Raw genomic sequence first — 23,710 nt, forward strand, 5'->3', positions numbered from 1 at the left:
TGATGATAGTTTTATATCTATTCTGTTTACATAATATTCTATATATAAATTTATATTCATTTACTATATTTGATGTATATTTAAAATGATGTTTATAATAGACAGATAATTTATCTATGGTAAGAATAAATATTGAATCTATGGCAAGAAGAAATTATAAATCTATGGTAGAACGAAGTTAATTTTGGTTGTTGGTTAATTATTATAATATTAAGTGGTTTTGTAAAACAAGTTAACACGTTCGGTGCGGCACTGTATTTGCCGGGGTCTTCCGAAATGCGAGCACTTTTTTTTTTCTTAAAATATTCTTTCTGCACCCAAATACACATATAAAATATTTAAAAAAATTATAATTACGTTTTTCAATTAAAAAAAGCTTTGTCGAGGCGTAGTCGGCACACGCTTTCAAATATATCCCACCGTTTGTGCGCGCTACAAGCGGTGGGATATATTTGAAATGAAAAACCCAGCGTCGAGGCACCCTCGGCGGTAGGCCGGGGGAAGGGATAAGCTCCGTCGAGGCATACTCGACACTCGCACCGAACGTGTTAAATTGCATTTTTTTAAAAAATATAGAAAAGATGTTTGATTATTTAATTGTATTTTTATTCACACGGTGTCACGGACGGCCCGGACACTACAATATTAATTTATTATTCTACGATTAAATACTTCTCGTTCAACTTTCCTAATCCTGTAATTCTATCCCTAAATTTTCTGCCACTTTATTCCGTGTTGATTTCCCTGCTTTTAAATTAAACTTGAAAATGGCTAATGGCTACCCTAAAAAGTCGAAGTTAAAATAAGAAAAAAATAAAACGTGATCGGTTTTGTCTGTTTAATGGGTTATAATTGAAAAAATATATCAGTTTAGAGAATGTCATTACACATTTACAGAGATGGATATGATCTTATTTTTACTAAATTATCTGTGAACTATAAAACTGTAGCAGTATACGGGACAAACAGTTTTTAACAGTATATGGGACATTGCTACAATAATATTATAACAGAGCTACTAAACAGTATATTTTCAAATAGTATTTTCTTCATGATTATATTGGAATTCGGTTATCTGTTCTTGTACTCTTTTTTTTTTCATTGCGCTTTTTAAGTCTAACATTTTGACTACACAACAATAGAAATTGGAGTAAACACAATTTTATTATTAATTATAATTAATTTATTTTAAAAACAAAAATAATACACGTATAATGCGAGTTAATTATTTAGCTTCTATTGGACAGAGGCCATGACACTGTCTTCGTTCTTTTTTAATATGACGAAGCCTTCCATGACGGGCGACAATGGGATATACTCATCGGTAGCGAGTTCTGCGCGCTCGCCAAATGACAGCAAAACTGGGGTAGTATGCGTGTGGGAGCCGGCTATGGTCTTTGGAGTACCAGCTTTGCCGATTACGTCAACAGCCTGAAATTTTTTTTTAACACAAGTTTAAAATTTGAACTTTAATTATCAAAAGCAGTTTGAAGCTGGTAATTTCATACATCATTAGAATACAAACTAATAGAATTAAGTTTTGTTATAACAAGTGTTATCTAAACTGAAAAATGTCTAATATCAGAATTTTTTTTTATTGATACCGGCAAGTAACTTGTGCCTGACTGAAATAAAAGATCACCTGTTCAGTGACTTCCACGCATAAAAATTTAATGCACAAGCTTTATTGTCTATAGTTTTTTTTTTCAAGTTGTTAGTCGTGAATAAACAAAAAAAAAAAAAAGATAAAAAAACCTTTTTTTAACAAAATGTTTTCATACCTGACCAACGCGTACACTGACGTTCAGAGGCTGAAGGTTTTCATCAAGGGTGACGAGCCACCGAGGTTGCATAGCAGTCGCCAACACATACAATAAGTAATGAGATTTGCCCAGAATTACTGTAATAAAAATAATTAAAACTAATGCAATTGGACAACAAAAATAATCTAATTGTGGTTCTCTTTGGCATACAGTATGGGATTCTTCAAAGGTAAATAAATAAATAGTTACCTCATATATATTTAAAAAGTATTTACTACTTATTAATTTTTGTAGATAGAATCATAATTTATTTATTACTTTTGGATGTTTTACTGTCTATATATATTGTATAATTAGTAGTATTTATCTGCATGACTGGGACAAAAAGTATTCTATGTATATCTTTTATAGGCCATTCCCCATCTGAAATATACTCTATGACTATTGGTTGAGCCATTATGGGTAACAAATAAACAAATTCACTGCTACACTTATAATGTTAGTAAATATCTTGGACTAAAATTAGTTCAAATTTCAATTGTTCATTATGACAAAGAAATGGGGAAAAAATAATTTAAGATTGTGTTGTACAAAAAAATACTGACTTACATTGTGGAAAAATAAATTATTTTGGTTTAAAAAAAGTCCTGGACTAATTTTGATAAAATTTCTATGGGACCAATTTGTAAGTATATCCTTTCAGATAAAAAAGAGAACCTTCCTTTTATTAGTCTGTTGAAATTGGTAAATCACGATTATGTCAACAAACATTGAATTATTTATTTATATATTTAACAAGATGAATAAAACAGAAGGAGCACTAACTATTCTTGCAGTCGAGGAAGGCGGTGAGCACGACGAGCAGGCCGGCGAGCGCGGGCTGGTTGAGCAGACGGCGGTCAGCGTGCGCAGGGCACAGCGTGACCGTGCCCTTGCCCGCGTGACACAGGCCTTGCGCCAGTCGCACCATGAACAGGTGCACAGGCGATTTGCCATGGTACAGAGCCAGCGCGCGCAGCATCGTCGCCAGCCTGCACAACATGCACCATATGTACATAACATATTATGCATACTCATAATTCAATAATGTGGACTACCAGCCCCATTGCTAGCAATATACACTGCCAGATCGATCTCCCCATGGTCCACACTAAAAATTATCATACTGAATTCCAGGTATATTCATCATAAAGAGCTAATTTATTTTCACCTGTTTTCATCCTCACCTATCATCTTTCAATGGTGCCCCGTCAAAATATACTGATAATGTAGACAGGATTACCATTCCATTATCATTTATTTGAACAACATACTTGGCACATTCAATAAGTGCTTTGACATCTAGAGTAGATTAGTCCCAAGGCTAGAACAGATCTCTCATGTATAGGTAGTATCATTATATCAATTCTGCACAATCGAAACTGAAAAAGTGTAGACACCTATGCAAGCTTAACCGTAAATTATTAAAATATAAAAATTCACAATAAATACTATGTGTAGAAAAATTAAGATATACAATAGGTACAAAAGGATTGTATTAGTTGGACAATCTCTTACTTAAAGAAAATAGAGAAAGTAGGTTGAAGAGATAACCTTGCGTTATTGGTGCCAGCGCCTACGAGTCCCATAGCAAAGATAGCATTGTATGCGACGTCATTATCGGAGTCATGAGAGTATTTGTTGAGCACATCAATGACGGCCAGTTGCGGGTTGGAGATTGAGCAAAGAGCGATCGCTAGTGGCACCGCGCGGCGAACTGCGGGTTCTCCATAACGGCCCTGTATAAATTTAAGGCAAAATTAAAAAATAATTTATGAAAATTATACATGTTCAACAGATTTATTTAATGTTAATAACACAAATCAACCAAAATCACAATTATTTACATCAATATTACACTCAATTATGTGTAAAAAAATATTAGTAGAAAGTTTTTAAAAATTATCCAAATATCTAAGAATCATAATTAATTTAAAAATTTGTAATTCAATTCATTTAATCAAATCTCTAACATTGATAAATATTTATTTATAAGACATTTTCTAAATAAACTGTATGATTATTTGTTTACTCCACTTATTGAAGACAAAGAAATGGTAAACACACTCATTCTTATAAAAGTTAGTAAATTTTCTCTAGCCATCTTCTCTTATCTTCATTAAAAATACGGATAGAATATATATATAATAAAATTAAAATTTTAATAAATTAATTAACTTTGTATTAATACGTACGAGCTGTCCAAATATGCGCGTACACATCTCGGCGCCGGTTTCCTCTGCAAGCGCGATGACGGCAACGCCGAGCGTGGCCACCGCTTGCACCGATGACAACTCCTTGTTCGCTTCTTTCTCCTTTTCTTTTTCTTTATTTTTGCTGTCTTTTGAAGACTTGCCTGTTTCCATAATTTAAGTAATGTATATTTCCAAAATTCTAGATAATGATAATTTAATAAAACCTATACTTTTGTTCACTATATACTATGTCCTTATATTGAAACAAGTGCGTAAAATAAACTAAGTAAATAAAAAAAAATAGTAGTAACTAAAATTACAAATTTTTACTTTTTTTAATGTACATAAAAAAACTGAGTTTTAAGTAACATAAATTTAGTTGTTTATGATTTGGGTATAATAAATATTTCGTATATCTTTAATCATAATACATACTTTTGTTTTTATCGTCCTTTGAGCTACTGGAACTGGTACCTTCCTTAGGATCTTTTTTGTCTTGTTTCTTAAAAGCAGTATCTTCAGCTGACGATTGTTCATTCTGAAATAAATATATTATATATTTTTTTTAATTATCTATTTAAATATTTCCTAATCTGCTGCTTAAAAACCTATACAAATAAAACTGTTGTATACAAAGACAATATAATTAATTATCAATTGAATTTTTGCTTTGTATAGCAGAAATGCCTACTGTATGACAATAAGTATTTATAATAAACTAATGGACGCAATGAAAATACTACCCTTGAATATATTTAAAAAGAAACTAAAAAGGTAGCTGATAGAAAAATGTTTTTACTTAATGAATATTTTAATTATTTTAACGCTTAAATATGTGACTCAATTAATTGATTGTAATTTGTAACCTATATAATTTATTATTAATATGTAAATATGTAGACATTTATATGACGATATAAGTAAAATAGTAATAACATAGCATAGTAGCACAATTAAATAAATTTTGTATGCCAGATTTTGGTGAAAAGTGTGAAAAATATTTAAATATTATATACCATCCTTTATATCAATTTTCAAACAAAATAAAGCTATTTGTATTTGTAAAAATAGCATTTTTTTGTCTATGGAGAAATAAATGTGATACAAAGAAGGAAATAAATTTATTAAAAACATTATTTTTTACTATATGGGTTTGGGCGCTTAATATCACCTCAGCTGATGACATTTGATGATGAGGTCTAGGATAATATTTATTAATATTTAAACAGTACAAAGAGCAATATTACCTCAGTCTCATAGTGCTTGGAGCAGATGTGCAGCATCTGCTGTACGACGAGCACATCACCGGTGCCCGCGTAAGCGCACATGGAAAGCGTAGTTTGGCAGAGAGATTGCTGCGGCTCAGGGAGAACCTCCAGCGCCGCCATCGTTGCCTCTGTGCGCTCCTTACAACCTGCACGCGGTAGATCCGTACTTTAGGGCTAGTGCCACTTTAGGCTGATTTTCGATCACTGGTCATTCACGACGGAATGCACTATTATTATTAGTAAATTTCACACGATTATTGTGTATATTTTGTTATATAGTAACAAACTACAACAAATACTCAACTCAATGAACAGAATATTACCTAAGAAACATAATCCAAGTCCTAAATGTAAGAATCTGGCGTATGTGGATGAATGCAAGTCCTTATTGTCGTCAATAAGACGCTGTATGATGGCACATGTGACCTGCAAAAATATAACAATATAGTATTAGGAAACACATTTAATTAAGCGCATTACATTGGTAGTGGATTGTTTCTGTGTAATTTTCAGTGGATTGTAGGTTTTCAATCTAGTATATATAAAGATTACTCATACTATCATGAGGGAAGGGATTGTTAGTAATGCGAACTATCAGTCCCATTACAAGCAACATATACCATACCAGGTCCCCCTGGAAACCATCGTGCTAAACTCCAGATGTATTCGTTACAATGGGCTAACTGACCTGTCTTTTCATTCTAGCCTATCGTCCCTCACTGGAGTCGCACCAGCGTATATCATTACCGCAAACGTGGCTACAATCTCATTATCATTTATTAAAAGATTAAAACCATACTCTCATGCATAATGGCTCAATTACGAGGCTGTGCGAATGTAAACATGACTGGTTAAATAATATAATTTAGTTAAAATGATTATTATATTTGGTGCATAGTTTACATCACTGTCTACGGGGAAAACCTAAACAGAATAGATAATGGCTGATGACACACTATGAATCTGCCCCATAAGAGAAGGATTTTTCGGTATTTTTCTTCTCCTGCAGTGGTGTACTCGTATTTGATGATTCTGACATCATGACGCAGCAATAACTACATGGGAATGAATTGATGAGAAGTTACATACTGGGATACGATACGTACGTCTCCATTACAAGAACCGACGGCGATAAGTCCGCAGGAGATGGCGGCCAAGGCGCAGATCTCGGGTGGTGCGGCCGTGTCCGCTAGCACGGGCAACAGGTGCGACAGCACTTCCTCGCGCTGCGTGCCCGCGTACGCGATCCCCAGGCCTGTGGGTGTACGTCCACGTCTTTATTTATTTACTTATTTACGTGATCGAGATATGTTTATTGACCGGGAGAAAAATTGCCTATGTTATTCTCCATCTCATATAATATCTATACTTCAAATTTTATAATGATTGGTTAAGCCGTTAAAGCACCAACAGATAAACAACATTTATATTGGTAAAGATTTGTTTAACATTCATATACATAAAATTTACATAGCAGATATTATATTTAAAGATGTTGTGACCATATCTTAGTGAACAAATTTATTTTGTCTAAAGATTATATTTTATTAAAAGATTCTTAACAACAATAAGTTTTTAAAAAAATGAGAAGAATTAATTTTTTTTTAATTTTAATTAATTTTGAGCAAAAATATCTTTATTATCTTATGGGAGTTAAGCAATCGCCAAATTGTACATACTACAATAAAATAGAAGACATTTTACATTTACTGGTGGAATGTGGTCAGATTTGCAATCTGAGACAGCAAATTCTAGGGCAATGCCTTTATATAATGGTAACAGCAATGTCATTTTCCAAGATAACAGTCGTAATGCCACACGTCTATATCTGTGGGTAAAGGTATCCCTAACGAATTGACACGATAAACCTAACATTTAGACATTCCCTATGAAGCTTGCATATTCACCCAGGTGTATTAACTACCCACTTAAACAAAAACCATAATAAAATATACATATATTTTATTATATTAGCTGAAAAAAAATTAACACACGAATAAAACAACAAAGTTATAGGTGTTTCATTCTTGTACTTATAAGTATAATATTACCTAGAACACTGCCAATCCTAAGATTGGAGCTGGAATGCAGTACATAGTCGGAGAGCAGCGCCAGCGCGGGATCGCATTCGTTCCGGACGCCGCAGTTAACGAGTCCAAGAGCAAGCAGCGCCCCCGCCTTGATGTGCTCGTCCGCCGTGTACAAGTACTTGTCGATGGGCGTCAGGCCGCCGTCAACGTCCCACAAGTGAATCATGCCGAGCGACGCTGCCGCTGATAGCATACCTGCGGACAACAGTCATATTAGTTAATTTTAAACTTTCGCGTTGTTTACACCTATTTTAAATACACTATCGGAACTTAACGTGATGAAATTTTTTTTGCAGGTACATAGTACCTACGATCTGCTTCTTTATTGCCGACGTTTCAACTTAGATTGCATCACGACGTGGTTATGAAAGGACTATAGGACTATACATATATACGAGGTTGGTAAGTACTACTTACCTGCAAAAAATTTTTCTCATTAGAATTCAAATCATCTGTTCTTAGTAAATAAGAGTTGTTAGATTTAACAACATCAACTGATTAGTTGATCTTTAAATTTTATATGTATAGATTTATATATATTTGTAAAAATTGACATAATTAGCTGACAATAGTCAAAACTAGAAAAATCCCTGCAATGCTTGGAAGAGTTAAAAATTAACCATAATTTTTAAAATCATAATTTAAATGAAAGTCAAATAAAAGTTAAATAAAAAAATACAATAAAACATTGAAATTTTTCGCATGTGTATAAAAAATAAAAGAATAAACTTACCATGGTCTTTGTTCTTGTACATCCACTTATTGCCATCCTCAGTTGTGACCAATTTATCGCGGCCAAAGCCTGCGTTCACAAATGCGTTTACAAATGTTGCTGAAAGATTTTGTCGTGCAGAATCTACAGGATGTTCGGCTAGTAACGACGGGCGGAGTGCAGACCCAGCAGATTCCAACCAAGTTTTGTACACCTCTTCAGGAGTTTTGGGTTCCATTATGTCAAGCTACGATAGAATACAAATAATTTTATTTAGATGAAGTTATGAACATTTATGTAATTTCTTATGATTATGCTCAAGGGTTTTTAAAATAGTTTAATAACTTTATCCTCTTCCATTGTTTTGTCCAGTGAATAAAATGTAATAATCTTATATATTATGATGCATATACTCGTAACTTCGCTTAATATCATTTGATCAAAAAGTTGTGAATTTAAATCAACGACTTTTTGATATCAAATGATATTAAGATACAAAGTAGTAATTACGAGTAATATAATTATTATACTAGAAATTAATAATTAGGCGAATACCAAATTTTAGAAAAGATTAGACTTACCTCTCTTGCTAAACTCAAATAATGATCATTGATGTGTGCATTAAGAAGAATGGTGCGAAGATCTTCATCCTCCAAATCAAGAGGTATATACTGTCTGGCGAGCATGTAGCACAGCTGTTTCTTAATCAATCTATAAAATTATTAAATATATTAGACTTATTTTTTTGCAGTACTTTTCTTTTTGCAGAAAGGAATTTGTACATTATCTTAATGTACTCGTACTTAGGCATAGTATTAAAAAATAATAATATTTGAGTATTCCCAAACTTAATATGTAAGTAAATACAATATAAATAACTACAATACAAACTTATATTTTAGAAACTTAGTAATGGGTTATCAAAATTTATGGGTTCAATTAAAACTTTATTACTTACGGATCATTGCATGCATTGAAGACCTCTTCACTTTTAACTTTATCATGCAATTGCATAGCAACGAGTAACGCCCGAGGGTACTCTCCAAAACGTAAATATGTATCCAATACACCTTGGAGTATCTGTGTTGATTCCGGTTCCACAACATAACTGGCACAACTGCAATTACATTTAAATAAATATTAGTTGCTTTTAATTACGTTAAGAACAAGACAAGCTAATATGAAAATTGTATTTTGAACATAACTTCCTTAAAATACTTTCATAAATATAAAATCTTAAGGACAACACAATTAATTTAAGATTTTCATCTCATTATATATATATTCATACTTGATACTTGATTCTACTTGTAATAGCAACAATAACAAACAAACATTATGTGTAACATAAACTTAATAGGGTTATAGTACATTAATTATTCTTATGATCGTAATCAATATCTGAGTGTGATATGATGGACAATATCACATAAACTATACTAGTGATGTGATACCGTGGTACATGAGTTGAATTCTGAATTCATAGTAATATTTTTTATTTATTTATATATATTTATACTTATATATATTTTTATAGGATGAAAATGAAATTTTAATTAAACCAATAATGACTATTAAACTTTATAGGCTGGTGTGATGGATAGGTAGTTCTTAAAATATCCTGAGATGAAAAAAATGCTAGCATACAGTATTTTTATTCTGTCACCACACATATATGTTATCTTACTGACAAACCAAAATCTTTTTGTAATTATATATTTTTAAATATAAAAAGTACAAATAGATTCAAACAACATTACCCAATCAAATAAAGGCAGACTCGGGGATAATTGCTTTGATCCATATGCTGTGTGAGAAGATCAAGACGGTCTATTTCCATCAAAAGATCACAAGCCTGAATTTCAGCCGAATGCTGCATGTCGAAAGCAACCACATCTCGTACAAGTGGTAGCAATGTATCCATATTTTCTACATTCCATTCTTCTGCTATCTCACCCTCCAACTGCCTAGGAAAATGAATAAAGGAAAGCTATATAATCTCTATTAAATGGGGAAACAATTGTTAGTACTCTGCAAAACTAGTCTGTATTCAGAATATATTTTCATTCTTATGCTTATAATAATTATATGTATCAGCCTCTAACTGTCCAGTAATGAACATAGGCATCCTTCATAAGAGGGGTTTTACTAGTAGTTGCCACATTTGGTAAGTGGACTGATAACCAAAGTTAGGTCTTGATGATGTTTAAAGAGGCCTTAATCACCTCTTATGGCACCCATAGGAAAGGAAGGTGTGGCCCATTCTATACTGGAACCATATGGTGACATATCATTTGATTGAAAAAGACTTACCTAACATATTCATGTCCCCAGTCACCCACATTGGACAGAGTTCCAAGAAGACAATACTTGAGGCATTCTCTTTTCTCTGCAGCATCCTGTGATTTTTTTTTTAAATAAAAATAACTTTATTATTATAAAACTTTCATTTTATAACTTTAATAGCTGATCTGGCAACCAATTGCCATTTATCACATCCATCTGAATATTGTTATTTCTCAAGTTGTTACAAAGGATATAATCATTATCATCATTTCAGTCATTGTCTTGGATGTTTATCTATATATGTATTTATTATAAATATAGTATCGTTGATAACACAAGTCTCGAACTTACTTTGGGGCTAGCTCAATGTGTGATTTGTCCGTATATATATATATATATATATATATATATATATATATATATATATATATATATATATATACATATATATATATATATATATATATATATATATATATATATATATATATACATATATATATATATACATACATATATATATAGTGCCTGCCGAGTTGGATTTGTTGGTTGACCTCTCAGTCGAAGATGGACTTACCTATTCGGATAACTTATCTCAGGTATACATACCTATAGACAACTTCAAGCATAGTGTTCTCAATCATAATCGATTGTGTGACATAGACCTTAGATATAAATTTAGTCTTGTCCATGATCATTTTAAGACCTACTTGTTGAGAAACACCATTGAGGTTATTGAGCATAGTACTCAGATCTTCCAGAGATTTTGCCATATAATTTTTTTAATAATTTAATTTTTTTATAATTTTACTATATAATCGGCAAATCGAAGGTGAGTGATGTATTTGCCATTGATGTTTATACCATATCTTTTCTGGTCCAAGAGTTTGAAAACATCTTCCAATGCAGCTGTGATGAGTTTCGGGGATATGACATCACCCTGTCTTACACCTTTCTGAACTGGGATGGGTTTCATACTCTAGTTCTTTACTTGGATAGACATCATAGATTTACTATATATACACTCAACACATTGATAAACCTTTAGTCAATCTGGCACTGCTGGAGGGACTGTTCTACTGCCCATATTTCCATCGAATCAAAAGCTTTTAGTGTGAGTTGTAAGTTGATTGGTCAGGACTCTCAAAAACTGTACATAGACACAATTCAGAAGGAATATCAGTCTATAGTTCTTTAATAGAGTATTGTCACCTATTATATACTCACTAAAATATGTATTCTTGTAGCATGCAATCACTCTGGCCACAAACTTTTTTATGATCTACCTCTGAAGGACTACAAGTACTAGTTTTCCACCTGTTCACAGAAGCTCTGCTGTAATTCCATCCTCCCCCCATGCCATGCAGTTTTTAAGCTGTTTGAAAACCATTTCAATCTGCTTGCAGGACTGATATCTGAGATATCATCGGTATAGTTTTAGGTGATTTTAGCTCTTTGGTATATAATATAAACAATAGATTTAAAAAAAATCATAACAATCAGTCCAGTAGTTTTATAAATGAATGAATGAATAAACATAATGACAAGAGATTTTTATACATTAAGATATAAACTGAATACATAAAAACGAAGGAGTAGAAGAGTTTACTTACTGGCGAGCCACTGACACCCATAGCAAGAACTGAGACAACATCAGCACAAAATTTTTTTGTTTTCGCATCTTGAATTTTTTCATATACTAATTTAAGAGCTGGATAATGTTCTCTCAAAAATTTAAGTGGTTTAGGTACAGAAGTCATTGATGTTGTAGATGTTCTGATAAGATTACTCAACATTTGTAGTGCAGGAAAGTATAATTCCACATCATTCCCCTGAAAAATAAGAGGACGTGCGAGTTAGGTTGCGTTTCTAATATTCCCATTGTAAAATTAAATATTAATTAAAAAAAAATACCACAAGCTTCTCAACAAGCATGTTGAGCTCCTCTTGGAGGCGTTTATCTTCTTCAGACTGTAAAAATTAGATTTAATTTAGTTAGATAATTCATTATAATTTGATATGTACCAAAAAGCACATTATTAATAATTAGAATACTTGCCAAATCATCACTAGGTGCAGCTACAGGTTCAGCTTTTTCTTTCTTGGGTTCTTCATTTTTATTTTTGACTGTCATTTTATTTCCCTTTTAGATTTTTTCAGTATTAGAAATGAATTAAAATATGTATTTATAATTTCTCAATTCACAGATTACAATGAGTTTTACAATTTTGACAAGTCACTGCGGCGTCTGGGTGCCCCTCATAAAAAATAAAAAAAAACTACTATTTTATATATCGATATTTTTTAAAACATTTCATTATATTATTATTCCGATTATTGATTATGCTGATGTGTGTTATCCAGATCTTAATGAAGATCTTCTCGATAAGCTGGACCGTCTCCTCAACCAAGCCATACGCTTTATCTTCAACCTCCGCAAATTCGATCACATTTCCTTATATCGGTCTCAGTTCAAGTGGCTTTCCATTCGTCAACGCAGAAACGTTAGAACTCTTTGTACTCACTACACTCTTCTTCGAAACCCCCAGTCTCCTAACTACTTAAGATGTAAATTCCATTATCTTTTTGAAACTCACGAACGTAACCTTCGTTCCAATAATACTCTTCAATTATCTTTCCCCTCTCACCGTACTGGTTACGCTTCAAACTCTTTTCTCCTACATTCTTCACAACTCTGGAACGCGCTTCCTGATGCCATTAAGAGACTATCGACTAAACCGTCTCTCAAAAAAAGCGTTCACGCTCACTTTTTATTTTTATCCGAGCAGTAAGTACTTTATATTATTCTCAATTTCGTGTATAATATAGTATATGTCATATATGTGTAAGTATATTTGTTATTTATATATATTTATTCGTTTATATATGTAATTTTAGTATGTATGTATATCAATAATTAGTAGTACCGCATTCGAGTATTCCGACACTTCCCTATGGTTGACTGGGAGAGAATGCTTTTAGCATTAAGTCCGCCATGTACACATATCTGTACTAATGAATAGATAAATAAATAAATAAATTATAGATCGTCAGCTTGTTGCCCATTCCAAATTGAATAAAAAGGTTTATATTTAAAACTTTTAATATTTAAAATAAAAAAAAAACTCAATTTATGAGCAGGTGTACATGAACATATTCTAACGTTAAAATATTTATAAAAGGTGTGCTTAAAAACTCTACAATACTAGTACTTGTACAGGCTTATATAGTTGCTAAAAAAAACATAAAAATTATTGAAGTTTTCGTATGAAAATTAGTATGAGACGCATCTGCTATGGCATCATGAGACATCTGCTTTCTGGCCATTAAAATATGACTTAACTGATTGAATTTCTTGCGTTTCTGTAAGGAACTGATTCAGTAAGTATAATATGAGTAAAATCATATTGAAAAATACAGTGTGTAATAATCTGAACCTAATATTTATTTTTACTTACGTTATAAATAATAAAATATACATGTTCTTGCGTTCTCATTACGAATTTCTTGTTGTTAGTAGCTATACATAAATAAGAATATATTAGACAATTAAAAGCCCTACTACAAGACTACAATTTCTTAATTATTACCTTCGTGATTTATAATAGTAGGTGCTTGTATTACACTAGCGATCCGACCCGGATTCGCACAAGAAAACAAAATTTTCGTAAATCAATTTATAATAAAAACAGTTTCAACCAATTCAACGTATCGGTTATTTTAAAGCATTTTATATGTGATTTTTTTAGATTAATATAACTTTTTTATTTGTAAATCAATTGAAATAAAACAAACATTAAATATTAAGTGGAGTAAATTGCAACACATTAGTAAAAACCACATTCAAAATACACGTTTCTGACATTAGCATGCAGAAATGTACAGACAAAAAAAAAATTATAAGCATCATTGTTTTGGGTTCTGTTGCGTTCATATAACCCTCCTATATAAGTTTTCTTATATATATCTTCCATGTACAGACAGTAGGATAGATAGAAGTAAGGATTTTATTATATGAACCGATTGATTGATTGATATTATTATATAGACGTATAAAATTGCATAGTATATTAAAAAATAATTTTGTATAAATACTGAAGAGCTTTCTTTGGTCCACAGTTTACAATATACATAGTATATACCTACAATGTTTTTGAATGCGTCATAAATTATTCATATGATTACCATAATGTTATGTATCAACGAGCAAAACACACATAATTCAACGAATTATTAACGTTAAACAGGATCAGAAATACAACAAAAGAACGATTAGAATATTGAATCTTGTTTCAGATCATTATATCCACAGTCAGTTGGTGTTCTATCTTGTAGCTGGAAACATTTGAGTTTAGTTAATAGAATCATACAAAGAAAACTTGGTTTATCCTTTTAAATTTTTACTGGAATAAGTTAAAAAATTAAAATTTCTTTGACCTGTTATAGCAAATATGTATTGCATTAAAAAATGTTTGATAAATAAGCAAATAATAAAACCTATAATAAGAAATAACATAATTGTTGGAAAGTTATGTCAAACAATTGCAAATATGCCTCGACCAAGATCACTGCCTCTTGTTGGTACAAAATTAGATTTATTGGCTGCTGGAAGCGGAAAAAAGTAAGTACATACTCCTGTGAACCTCTTATGTAGCCAATTGTAGTTATTTATTTAAATTTTCTTTTATTATACATTTTTTAGAATAGGTGATTAAAGAATGGAAGGTAGGCAAATATTATACTACTAAATGTTTCCTGTTCACATACTTTCTCTTCTTTATTATATTCTATTCAATTCTTTCACACCTTATTACCTCAAAGAGCAATTTATATTTCTGTGAAATGCAGTTCACATATCTCCGTGCATTATACAAAATCTTTTTTCATCCATTCAGGCTGTGTGTCTATGGAACTTGCTGTCACCTTCTACACTGAGTGCACAAATCCTTCGCTTCGTTTAAAGGACAAGTTAAATCGCATTTTCTCTCATTGTAGTTACTTTTTTCCTTTCTTCTGTAATATTTTACTGAACTTATCATATTTCCTTGTATATGCTATGTATGTATTTATATGTGAATGTATATGTATTATTAAATAATATGTATTTGCTATTTTTATGCAGTATTGGTTTTTATATTTTATGCATATAAAAATTATTAATTCACTCTTGCGCCATCTACCCACTTCTAACTATTCTCCTTTAATCAAAAGTTGGGTTTGCCATTGCCCATTGCCCTAGTGATGATAAAAAGTTAAATAAATAAATAAGTAAATTAAAATATAGTATCATATATGTAATTTATGATGTGATGATGAGGGCGAGGGATGGGCAGCAGCGTCCCTCTTAAAACATCTCTAAAAGTGTAATTGCGGTTGTCAACCCGTCTGCCAAGCGTGATAACTACTGGCAAACTCCCCTTGTGAAGAAGGCAGGCCTTGGCCTTTATGTCCAGCAGTGGACAGTTAACGGCTGAAATACAAAAAAAAATCTATGATGTATGGATTGTTTGGAAATTTGTTCATCCTTTGAAACATCTCTACAAACTTTTATATTAAGTATATAATAATAGTAGTATTATTGTAATGTAATTGTAATTATGCAGGTATATTACATATAAACAATTAAATGGATTGAACTGATGGTTGAGGAGATAATTTCTTGATGTTAAAGTATAAAACAAAATAACTGTTCACCAGTTGTTTACGCGCTTCATCATTTCAACCATAGATTGCCATAGAGAACGGTCCTGAGCCACCTGCATCCATTCCTTCCCTCCTTGTTTACCCGCTTATTTCTTAAAAATCACACAATCGATTTTGATATAGATTTCACTATCATTTGTGATCTACTAGCACCCGTATAAAGCTGCACCGGGTTCCTTGTTGAAAATGTTTTAATTTTGAACGTAAAATCGCATGTATAGTACCTCTTTATTTTATCAATTATAAAAGAATTATAAAAATGAGTTCAGAATTAGTAACTTTTGACATGTAAAAATCGCGTCAAAGGAAAAATCCATCAAATTAAGAATTTCTTTACACTTATGATAGCATTTTTTAATTGTTCTCCTTAATTCTCTGAAAACTACCAGGCTCTTTATTTATGTTGCAGCTTACATGAATACATCGATTCACGGCATAAACAATTAGGACCGATATTCTGTGAAAAATTGGGTGGAAATGTACCTCTAGTTTTTATAAGTCATCCAACGATGATTAGAACTCTCTTTTTAAATCTAGAAGGAAAATATCCTGCCCACATTTTGCCAGATCCGTGGATTTTATATGAAAAAATTAATGGATCCAAGCGAGGCTTATTCTTTATGAGTGGCGAGGAATGGGCAAAGAATCGCAGTATAATGAATAAACTTGTACTAAAAGATGATTCAGAAAAATGGCTTGAAAATCCTATTAAAAGCACTATAGATAATTTTTTACAGAAATGGAAATCTAAAGCTATAACTGGTTGTTTTACTCCTGCCTTGGAATCGGATTTATATAGGTTATCCACAGAAGGTATGGTGTTCCTTAAATTTTTTATAGGTACTTATTCCCTGCTTGTGCATAATGTGACTTCATAATGAAATTTTATTATATTAATTACACGATATTATTTACAATACAATACTTATAGGTACTTTTAATGTTTCGTATTATGTAAAAGTGAATATGATCAATAATGATAGCCAGTAGTCTGCAGAAAACTATCTACATTGATTAGGAAGGGAGAGAAGGATTAGTTAGTAATGTGTGTATAATATAGGTCAACCTCCACACAGTTTTCCTAAGAAAAAATCGTGATTAATTAATCAATGAATTCGTCACGACGATCCAAGTGATCTGCTTCATCCTCATCTATCATACCTTTTTGGTGCTCCATCAGCGTATACTGATAGAACAGGCGGGGTTTCCATTCCATTATCAACTATTAAAAAAATCTGATTATTATTCATTCTAGGTAATACTATTATTTTTTATATTAACCAATAGATTGTGAAGTAATCTTATAATGATTGCTAATTTATAATAATATGTTATTAGTGTGTCGTTATATAATATTTACCTAGTGACCATCGTCTCCAATTTCAGGGTAGCTTAAAATATATTTTTAAACAATAAATGAATAATTTTGTTTGTCTTTCAGTAATTATCAATGTATTACTTGGCTCAAATAGTAGTATTAAAACTAGTAAACACTTTGAAGAGCTGTTAGGTTTTTTTTCTGAAAATGTAAAAAAAGTTTTTCAAACTACAACTAAGCTATATGGATTACCAGTTTCATTATGCCGATATTTAAATTTAAAAATATGGAGAGACTTCGAAGAAAGTGTGGATTTATCAATTGGAATAGGTGAGTTATACATATTGTTTTAATATATTTTTACAGCTGTCATGTAAATCACTATTATGCAATCAAAGAAAGAAATATATAGCATTTAATTATGCTAAATTACATTCTGTTTCAGCTCGAAAAATAGTCCAAGAAATACTGAATAATCATCATGACAGTAATGGATTAGTTAAAAGATTGTGTAATGAAAACGTCTCTGAAGAAGACATTAAAAGAATTGCTGCTGACTTCGTCATGGCAGCTGGAGATACTGTAAGTAAAATTAAATTCACTTTTTATACGTTTTATTGACTTCTTAGGTAGTTATCACATAACTTAAAGTAATATTCAGGTACCCTATATAATTTTCTATCGATTAATTGTGCTTACCTACCAGAATCCCTATTTCGAATAAAATATAATGTCTTATTACCTACTTGTTTCTATTTTTACTTACTTATTCATAAAAAAGACCACTTACAAATCAGTTTTAAATACGAGATTTTTTCCTCTGCAAGAAAAAATAAAAGCTTCCTTATATTCTTATTTATATTGCAGAATATGTGATAACATCGATAACAAAACATTCTATTTAATATATATGAAATAAATTAATTATTGTGCAAGTGGTTATGTTCGCATAAATTATGAATGGTCAACCTTTACTAAATTTAAATATTACAAATATCTTTACAAACTTATAATATTAGTAGTATATACTTATTTGTTTAATATTAGCTTGTTGATAAAATATTAAATAAAAATTTTATATTAATAAAAAATATTTTTATATAGACGGCGTATACCTCTTTGTGGATTCTATTCCTGCTGGCTAAAAACGAAGATGTAAGAAATGATATTCGAGGTAAACATAAAAATTACGTAAAGAATGTAATTAAAGAAACAATGAGGTTATTTCCAGTAGCACCTTTCTTGACAAGAATCTTACCCAAACAAAGTGTATTGGGATCGTATGTAATAAACCAAGATGTAAGTACTTTATTATATAGTAATTTATATTGAACAAACAAAAGGATTGAGACTGATAATATTTTTATAATGACTAATAATAATGTAATTATTTGTCCATATAATTTAAATTGTACCTAATACAAATATAGAGCAGAGAAGGAAAGGATTGTTAGTAATGAGATTTAGCAGACCCATCTTTAATAAATAAAGTAAATACGCAAGATAATCGATAAAATCTCGTTTAACACTCGGAGTTACTATTGTTGTTTACTCTGTAACAATATATCCTGTAATTAGATCAATTTGGAAATCATCGTGGTTAATATCTGGTAAACTCGTCAAGATGGACCAACCAAGCTGTCTGCACCTTTACTTACCATTATTCACTGATGCCACTTGCAATCTAAGTTCGATATCGAAAGCAGAGTAAATGGAAACATAAATTTCAAAAAATTCAACAAATAATCGAATAGAAAACTTTCCTTTCGAAGTCAGGATTTCATATTATAAAAATCTACCAAAGTGGTAATAATTGCTGTATTTAGTAAAATCCTTATTTTTTTTTTATTTACTAAACACGTCTTGCATGCATTGAAAATGAATTAAAAAATATATATGAAAATAAAATAATTTTCTTACTTGTATACCAAAGTTTTTTAATTTGACAACTAATAACATAATTATATAGTAACATTTTATAAAGTTGGCAAAAGTAGATTTAATAAAAAATCTAAAACTTATAAACCCCATAATCGTTTCTATTCACCCCTTGACGTTTCAATTTTCCCATTTCCGTTTCTATCAGCCCCTTTATTAAAAAAACATAATGGTAATAAATATAAATTTATTTGTTTTAAACAATAATTAAGTTTCCTCTTATATATTCAGAAGTACGTATATACTGCTTACATCCCTTAAAATATATACACTCGAGAAACAAACTACAGCTTTCAAAATAAAAAATCTTTTCTATTCATCCCGCGAACTCTTAAACCCGTTTATGGTTGACTGCATAAATGTCAAAGTCAAAAAGTATAATTGTCAAAGTCAGGCTTGCCTATTAGGCAAGCAAAATTCGATATCTTTAAGAAAAATATCACCTAAATTACAATAAATATAAACCTACGTATATTACATTACTTTTTTAAATTTCAATTGAACTCTAATATTGTTCAAAATTACGCAATGATTTATAGTAAAACACTAAATAGATTAAATAAATATGGTTGGGGATCTTACATGCGGTCATTTAGTGCGATAAGTTGTAATTGCGAACTCAAACAGAATAAACCAATATTATTAAAAAATGATTTGATTAATATTAATAATAGAAGACATATATCTTACGAAGGTATTGTAGAATGGCAGCAACAGACGTACACTAGCATATCGAATAGCTATTTCGTTAATTTAATGCAAAATGGACTACTATACTTTCATGATTTATCAGGCCTATCCTGGTGGGCTACTGTTATCACTTCGACTATCCTAATAAGAGGTTTAATGACTTTACCACTAACAATATATCAAAACAATATACTTGCCAAAGTTGAAAATATTAGCTTGGAGTTAAAAGATTTAATAGATGAATTGAAGAGAGAGACAGCAATGGCAAAGAAGGCATATAACCTGACTGATAAACAAGCAATGGTATTATACAAAAGATCTCTAAAGAAACAATGGTATAAACTTATTGTACGGGAGAATTGTCATCCATTTAAGTCAACTTTGGTGGTTTGGTTACAAATTCCAATATGGATTTGCATGTCATTTGCTCTTCGAAACTTGGTTTATATGCAATCAGGTGATCCTGCAGCTTTAGTGACTTTTATGCAACTGTCAACTGGTGGAGTTGGTTGGTTTCCTAATTTGACAGAGCCAGACCATTCTTTTATATTACCAGTGGCATTTGGACTAACCAATATAGCAATAATAGAAATACAAAGAATGTCAAAGCTTCGACAACCTTCTAAAGTGTATAATGCTTTCACAAATGTATTTAGGATATTTTCTGTTGTTATGATACCTGTTGCAGCCAGTGTGCCTTCATGTATGTGTCTTTATTGGATGACATCAAGTGGATTTGGACTTATCCAGAACTTATGTCTTCTCTCACCAACAGTGAGGAGAAGATTAAGAATACCAGAGGCTCCAAGTGAACTTGAAGACCCGTACAATCATATGAAGAAAGAAATAAAACATGCTCTTGAGAAAATTATACCAAAGAAATCATAGTAAATAATGTTTTAAAACTAGTTTGTTGTTATTTGTTATTTCACATTTGGATTATTTATACACCAATGGCCTGGCCCAGCTTCGCACAGATGGACATTTATTTTTTAAACATTTTGGGATAAATGTATAGACATTTACTCTTTAGAAAAGTCAAAACATTTAATGACGGTAGTGTCTGATGCGTAGGAAGCTGACAGCTCAAATAAACTGCGCGAGTACCTATTTCATAGATGTTCGCCGCGTCGCCCACTACCACGCGCAGTCGCTACCGGTGTCGCAAGCAAGGGGTTGATACTCAACAAAATCCATAATATTTTTGGAATGGAATGTCCGATTTCGTTAATTCAAAGAGTAATCTATAGGCATCACAAAAAATAGTGCCAACTTAACAAACAAAAATACTGCCAAATGCGTTGTAAAATTTTTGTAGAACAGTTTTAGCTTTGTATTTCATATTTCTTTTTATTTTGACATGGGAATTACGACTATATATAAATTATATTGACAAATTCTATGGAGGAAGGAATTGTTAGTAATGCGGGCTACCAATCCCATTGCTAGTAATAGCCCTGTCAGATCGACCTCCACGTGGTTCCCCCTGGAAACCATACTGGTTAATTCCAGATGTATTCATGACGATGAGTTAACTGATCTGCTTTCTCATTATTCACCTATCATCCCTCACTGGTGTCTTGCCAGCATATACCGTTAGCGCAGACGAGGCGCATACCACACCATTTTTCATTTTGAACATCAGGCTGGTCAAAATAACGAGAAAAAGAGGATTTTAGGAGAGATTTTGCGTCACTCTGCGTGTTCTACCGCCTGTACAATGGATTGTGCTCAGAGAAATTGTTCAGTATGATGCCCACAGCTACTTTCTACCATCGTACGGCTCGCCATCGACAGGAAGTTCATCCTCATGTCCTACAACTTCAATGGTCGCGTACTGTGCGGTTTCAGAGATGTTTCCTCCCACGAACACTCAGGTTGTGGAATGAGCTCCCTGCCGAGATTTTCCCAAGAGACTACAGCATGGGGTTTTTCAAAAAGGGGGTAAAGAGGTTTCTTCAGGGTCAGCAACGCACGCGTAATACCTCTGGTATTGCAGGTGTTCATAGGCTACGGTAACCACTTACCATCAGGTGGGCCGTATGCTTGTTTGCCACCTCAGTGGTATAAAAAAAAGATTTTTTTTATGTAGATTACATTGGTAAGATATTTCTGACCGAGTCGTTTTACGTAACTTGTTTAGTGTTTTTTTTTCCTTGAGTTATATGCTCTTATATGTAATTTTTAATTTCCTATAAATTTGAATTACGTTTTTTATAAGCATCTATGGCCCGCGGCACTATAACTTTTAAATCTTTGTGGCCCTTATAAAAATAAGATATGACCTCACTAGTGAGTAAAGATAAATGAGGAGGAAGTTAGATTAGTTGACTCATTATGATGAATTCATTGGGAATCCATCACGATGGTTTCTAGGAGGGACCACGTAGAGGTCGACCTGACAGAGTATATTGCTAGCAATGAGGCTATTGATAATGAGGTTATTATATGACAGTGTTTTTTAATGCATGATAATGAAATGGTAACTAGGATATGCTAGCGGGGCACCAGTAAGGGCTGATAGGTGAGAATGGAAATGAATTCAGTATGATCGTTTCCCGGGGAGACCACGTGGAGGTCGACCTGACGGGGTATATTGCTAGCAATGGGATGACTAGTCCGCATTACTAACAATCCCTTTCCCCCAATTTTAGAGTCTGAAAACCCATACTTTTATTTCAGACTCCAATTATAGCATCTATTTATACATCTGGACGGGATGAACAAAATTTCAGCAAGGCTAACATGTTTCTGCCATACCGTTGGGATAGAAATGACCCACGAAAAAAAGAACTACTAAATCACGTCCAATCGGCTTCGGTGCCTTTTGCTTTGGGCACAAGATCCTGTGTAGGGAAAAAAATTGCCATGTTACAGATGACTGAATTCATATATCAGGTAAATTTGATATTTTGCCATAATAATATGTACCTACTTCTTTTTTAATAAATGGCAGATTATTTATTTATTTAACTCTTTATTGCACCATAAATATAAGATACACATAAGATTATGTGTAATAAACACATTGACACTTAAGATGGTTTTAATAAGTTTATCTATATAATGAATTAATAATTAATACTTGCTATATTAAGATAAAAGTCGGTTAAAAAATATGCTCATGACAAAAATGCTGACATTAGTCATAATCTATGGTCATAACAGTAACTAGGTCATAGACGTAGTATATACCAATATAATAAATAAGGGTAATTATATTATATAGGTTGGTTATCACGTTCTACATTTAAATCTATATTTTGATCCACAGAATGGATCGTTGTCTATTCAAAATATTTCAAAACATAGCATGCGGCGATCCTATCGATATTTGTATAGATTTATTAATTTTCACTTAAAATTAGACGGTAAAACCGTCTTTATGGCCCTTATATAATATAGTATGTAATAAATGCATAACAAGAGTTAGTTTTATTGTTATAGAATGACTTATAAACTCGTAAATAAAAATACTTTTTTTTTTTCAGATTGTGAACAACTTCGATTTCACATGTAGCAACAGTGCAGATGTGAAAGCAATCACTTCGCTAGTGTTAGTACCGGATAGGGACGTTAAATTAACGGTATCATTACTAAAGAAAGTGTGAAATGAAATTTATATAAAATTTTTAATTACTGTTATATTTACATAATATTTTCTATAACAGTTTACATTATCAATATACAATACATTTTTAGAATACA

The 23,710-nt window shown here is 31.8% G+C and overlaps 3 protein-coding genes and 1 long non-coding RNA gene across 7 annotated transcripts; 2 read left to right on the plus strand and 2 right to left on the minus strand.

Moving 5' to 3' along the window:
• Window positions 1-824: 824 nt before the first annotated feature.
• On the minus strand, window positions 825-12,604 carry LOC113520486 (26S proteasome non-ATPase regulatory subunit 2). The gene is made up of 18 exons (XM_026905821.3): window positions 12,413-12,604; window positions 12,268-12,324; window positions 11,967-12,185; window positions 10,381-10,466; window positions 9,828-10,034; window positions 9,026-9,184; window positions 8,649-8,778; window positions 8,089-8,314; window positions 7,317-7,550; window positions 6,372-6,520; window positions 5,589-5,691; window positions 5,245-5,411; window positions 4,433-4,535; window positions 3,998-4,158; window positions 3,357-3,541; window positions 2,589-2,794; window positions 1,782-1,900; window positions 825-1,431 (listed from the first exon to the last, which is right to left on the minus strand). The coding sequence occupies exons 1-18, from the start codon at window positions 12,485-12,487 to the stop codon at window positions 1,237-1,239; spliced, it is 2,781 nt and encodes a 926-aa protein (XP_026761622.1). The 5' UTR covers window positions 12,488-12,604; the 3' UTR covers window positions 825-1,236.
• Window positions 12,605-14,804: 2,200 nt separating this feature from the next.
• On the plus strand, window positions 14,805-23,708 carry LOC113520576 (cytochrome P450 315a1, mitochondrial). Of its 4 annotated transcripts, none has more exons than XM_026905948.3 (7): window positions 14,805-14,974; window positions 16,466-16,869; window positions 17,498-17,704; window positions 17,820-17,956; window positions 18,479-18,673; window positions 22,685-22,900; window positions 23,494-23,708. In XM_026905948.3, the coding sequence occupies exons 1-7, from the start codon at window positions 14,805-14,807 to the stop codon at window positions 23,611-23,613; spliced, it is 1,449 nt and encodes a 482-aa protein (XP_026761749.1). In that variant the 3' UTR covers window positions 23,614-23,708. The 4 variants fall into 4 exon arrangements, with proteins under 4 accessions (XP_026761749.1, XP_031765938.1, XP_052753378.1 ...); XM_031910078.2 differs by lacking the exon at window positions 14,805-14,974 and adding an exon at window positions 15,327-15,344; XM_052897418.1 differs by lacking the exon at window positions 14,805-14,974 and adding an exon at window positions 15,892-15,909.
• On the minus strand, window positions 14,968-19,243 carry LOC128201199 (uncharacterized). The gene is made up of 4 exons (XR_008253108.1): window positions 19,033-19,243; window positions 18,790-18,927; window positions 17,417-17,575; window positions 14,968-15,823 (listed from the first exon to the last, which is right to left on the minus strand). It is a non-coding gene; the product is annotated as an uncharacterized LOC128201199 (long non-coding RNA).
• On the plus strand, window positions 19,680-20,910 carry LOC113520577 (cytochrome c oxidase assembly protein COX18, mitochondrial). Its single transcript, XM_026905949.3, has one exon. The coding sequence runs from the start codon at window positions 19,841-19,843 to the stop codon at window positions 20,888-20,890; it is 1,050 nt and encodes a 349-aa protein (XP_026761750.1). The 5' UTR covers window positions 19,680-19,840; the 3' UTR covers window positions 20,891-20,910.
• Window positions 23,709-23,710: the final 2 nt, after the last annotated feature.

The sequence above is a fragment of the Galleria mellonella genome, unplaced genomic scaffold, assembly GCF_026898425.1.
Source record: "Galleria mellonella isolate WM207_F2 unplaced genomic scaffold, CSIRO_AGI_GalMel_v1 utg36, whole genome shotgun sequence".
Classification (NCBI taxonomy): domain Eukaryota; kingdom Metazoa; phylum Arthropoda; class Insecta; order Lepidoptera; family Pyralidae; genus Galleria; species Galleria mellonella.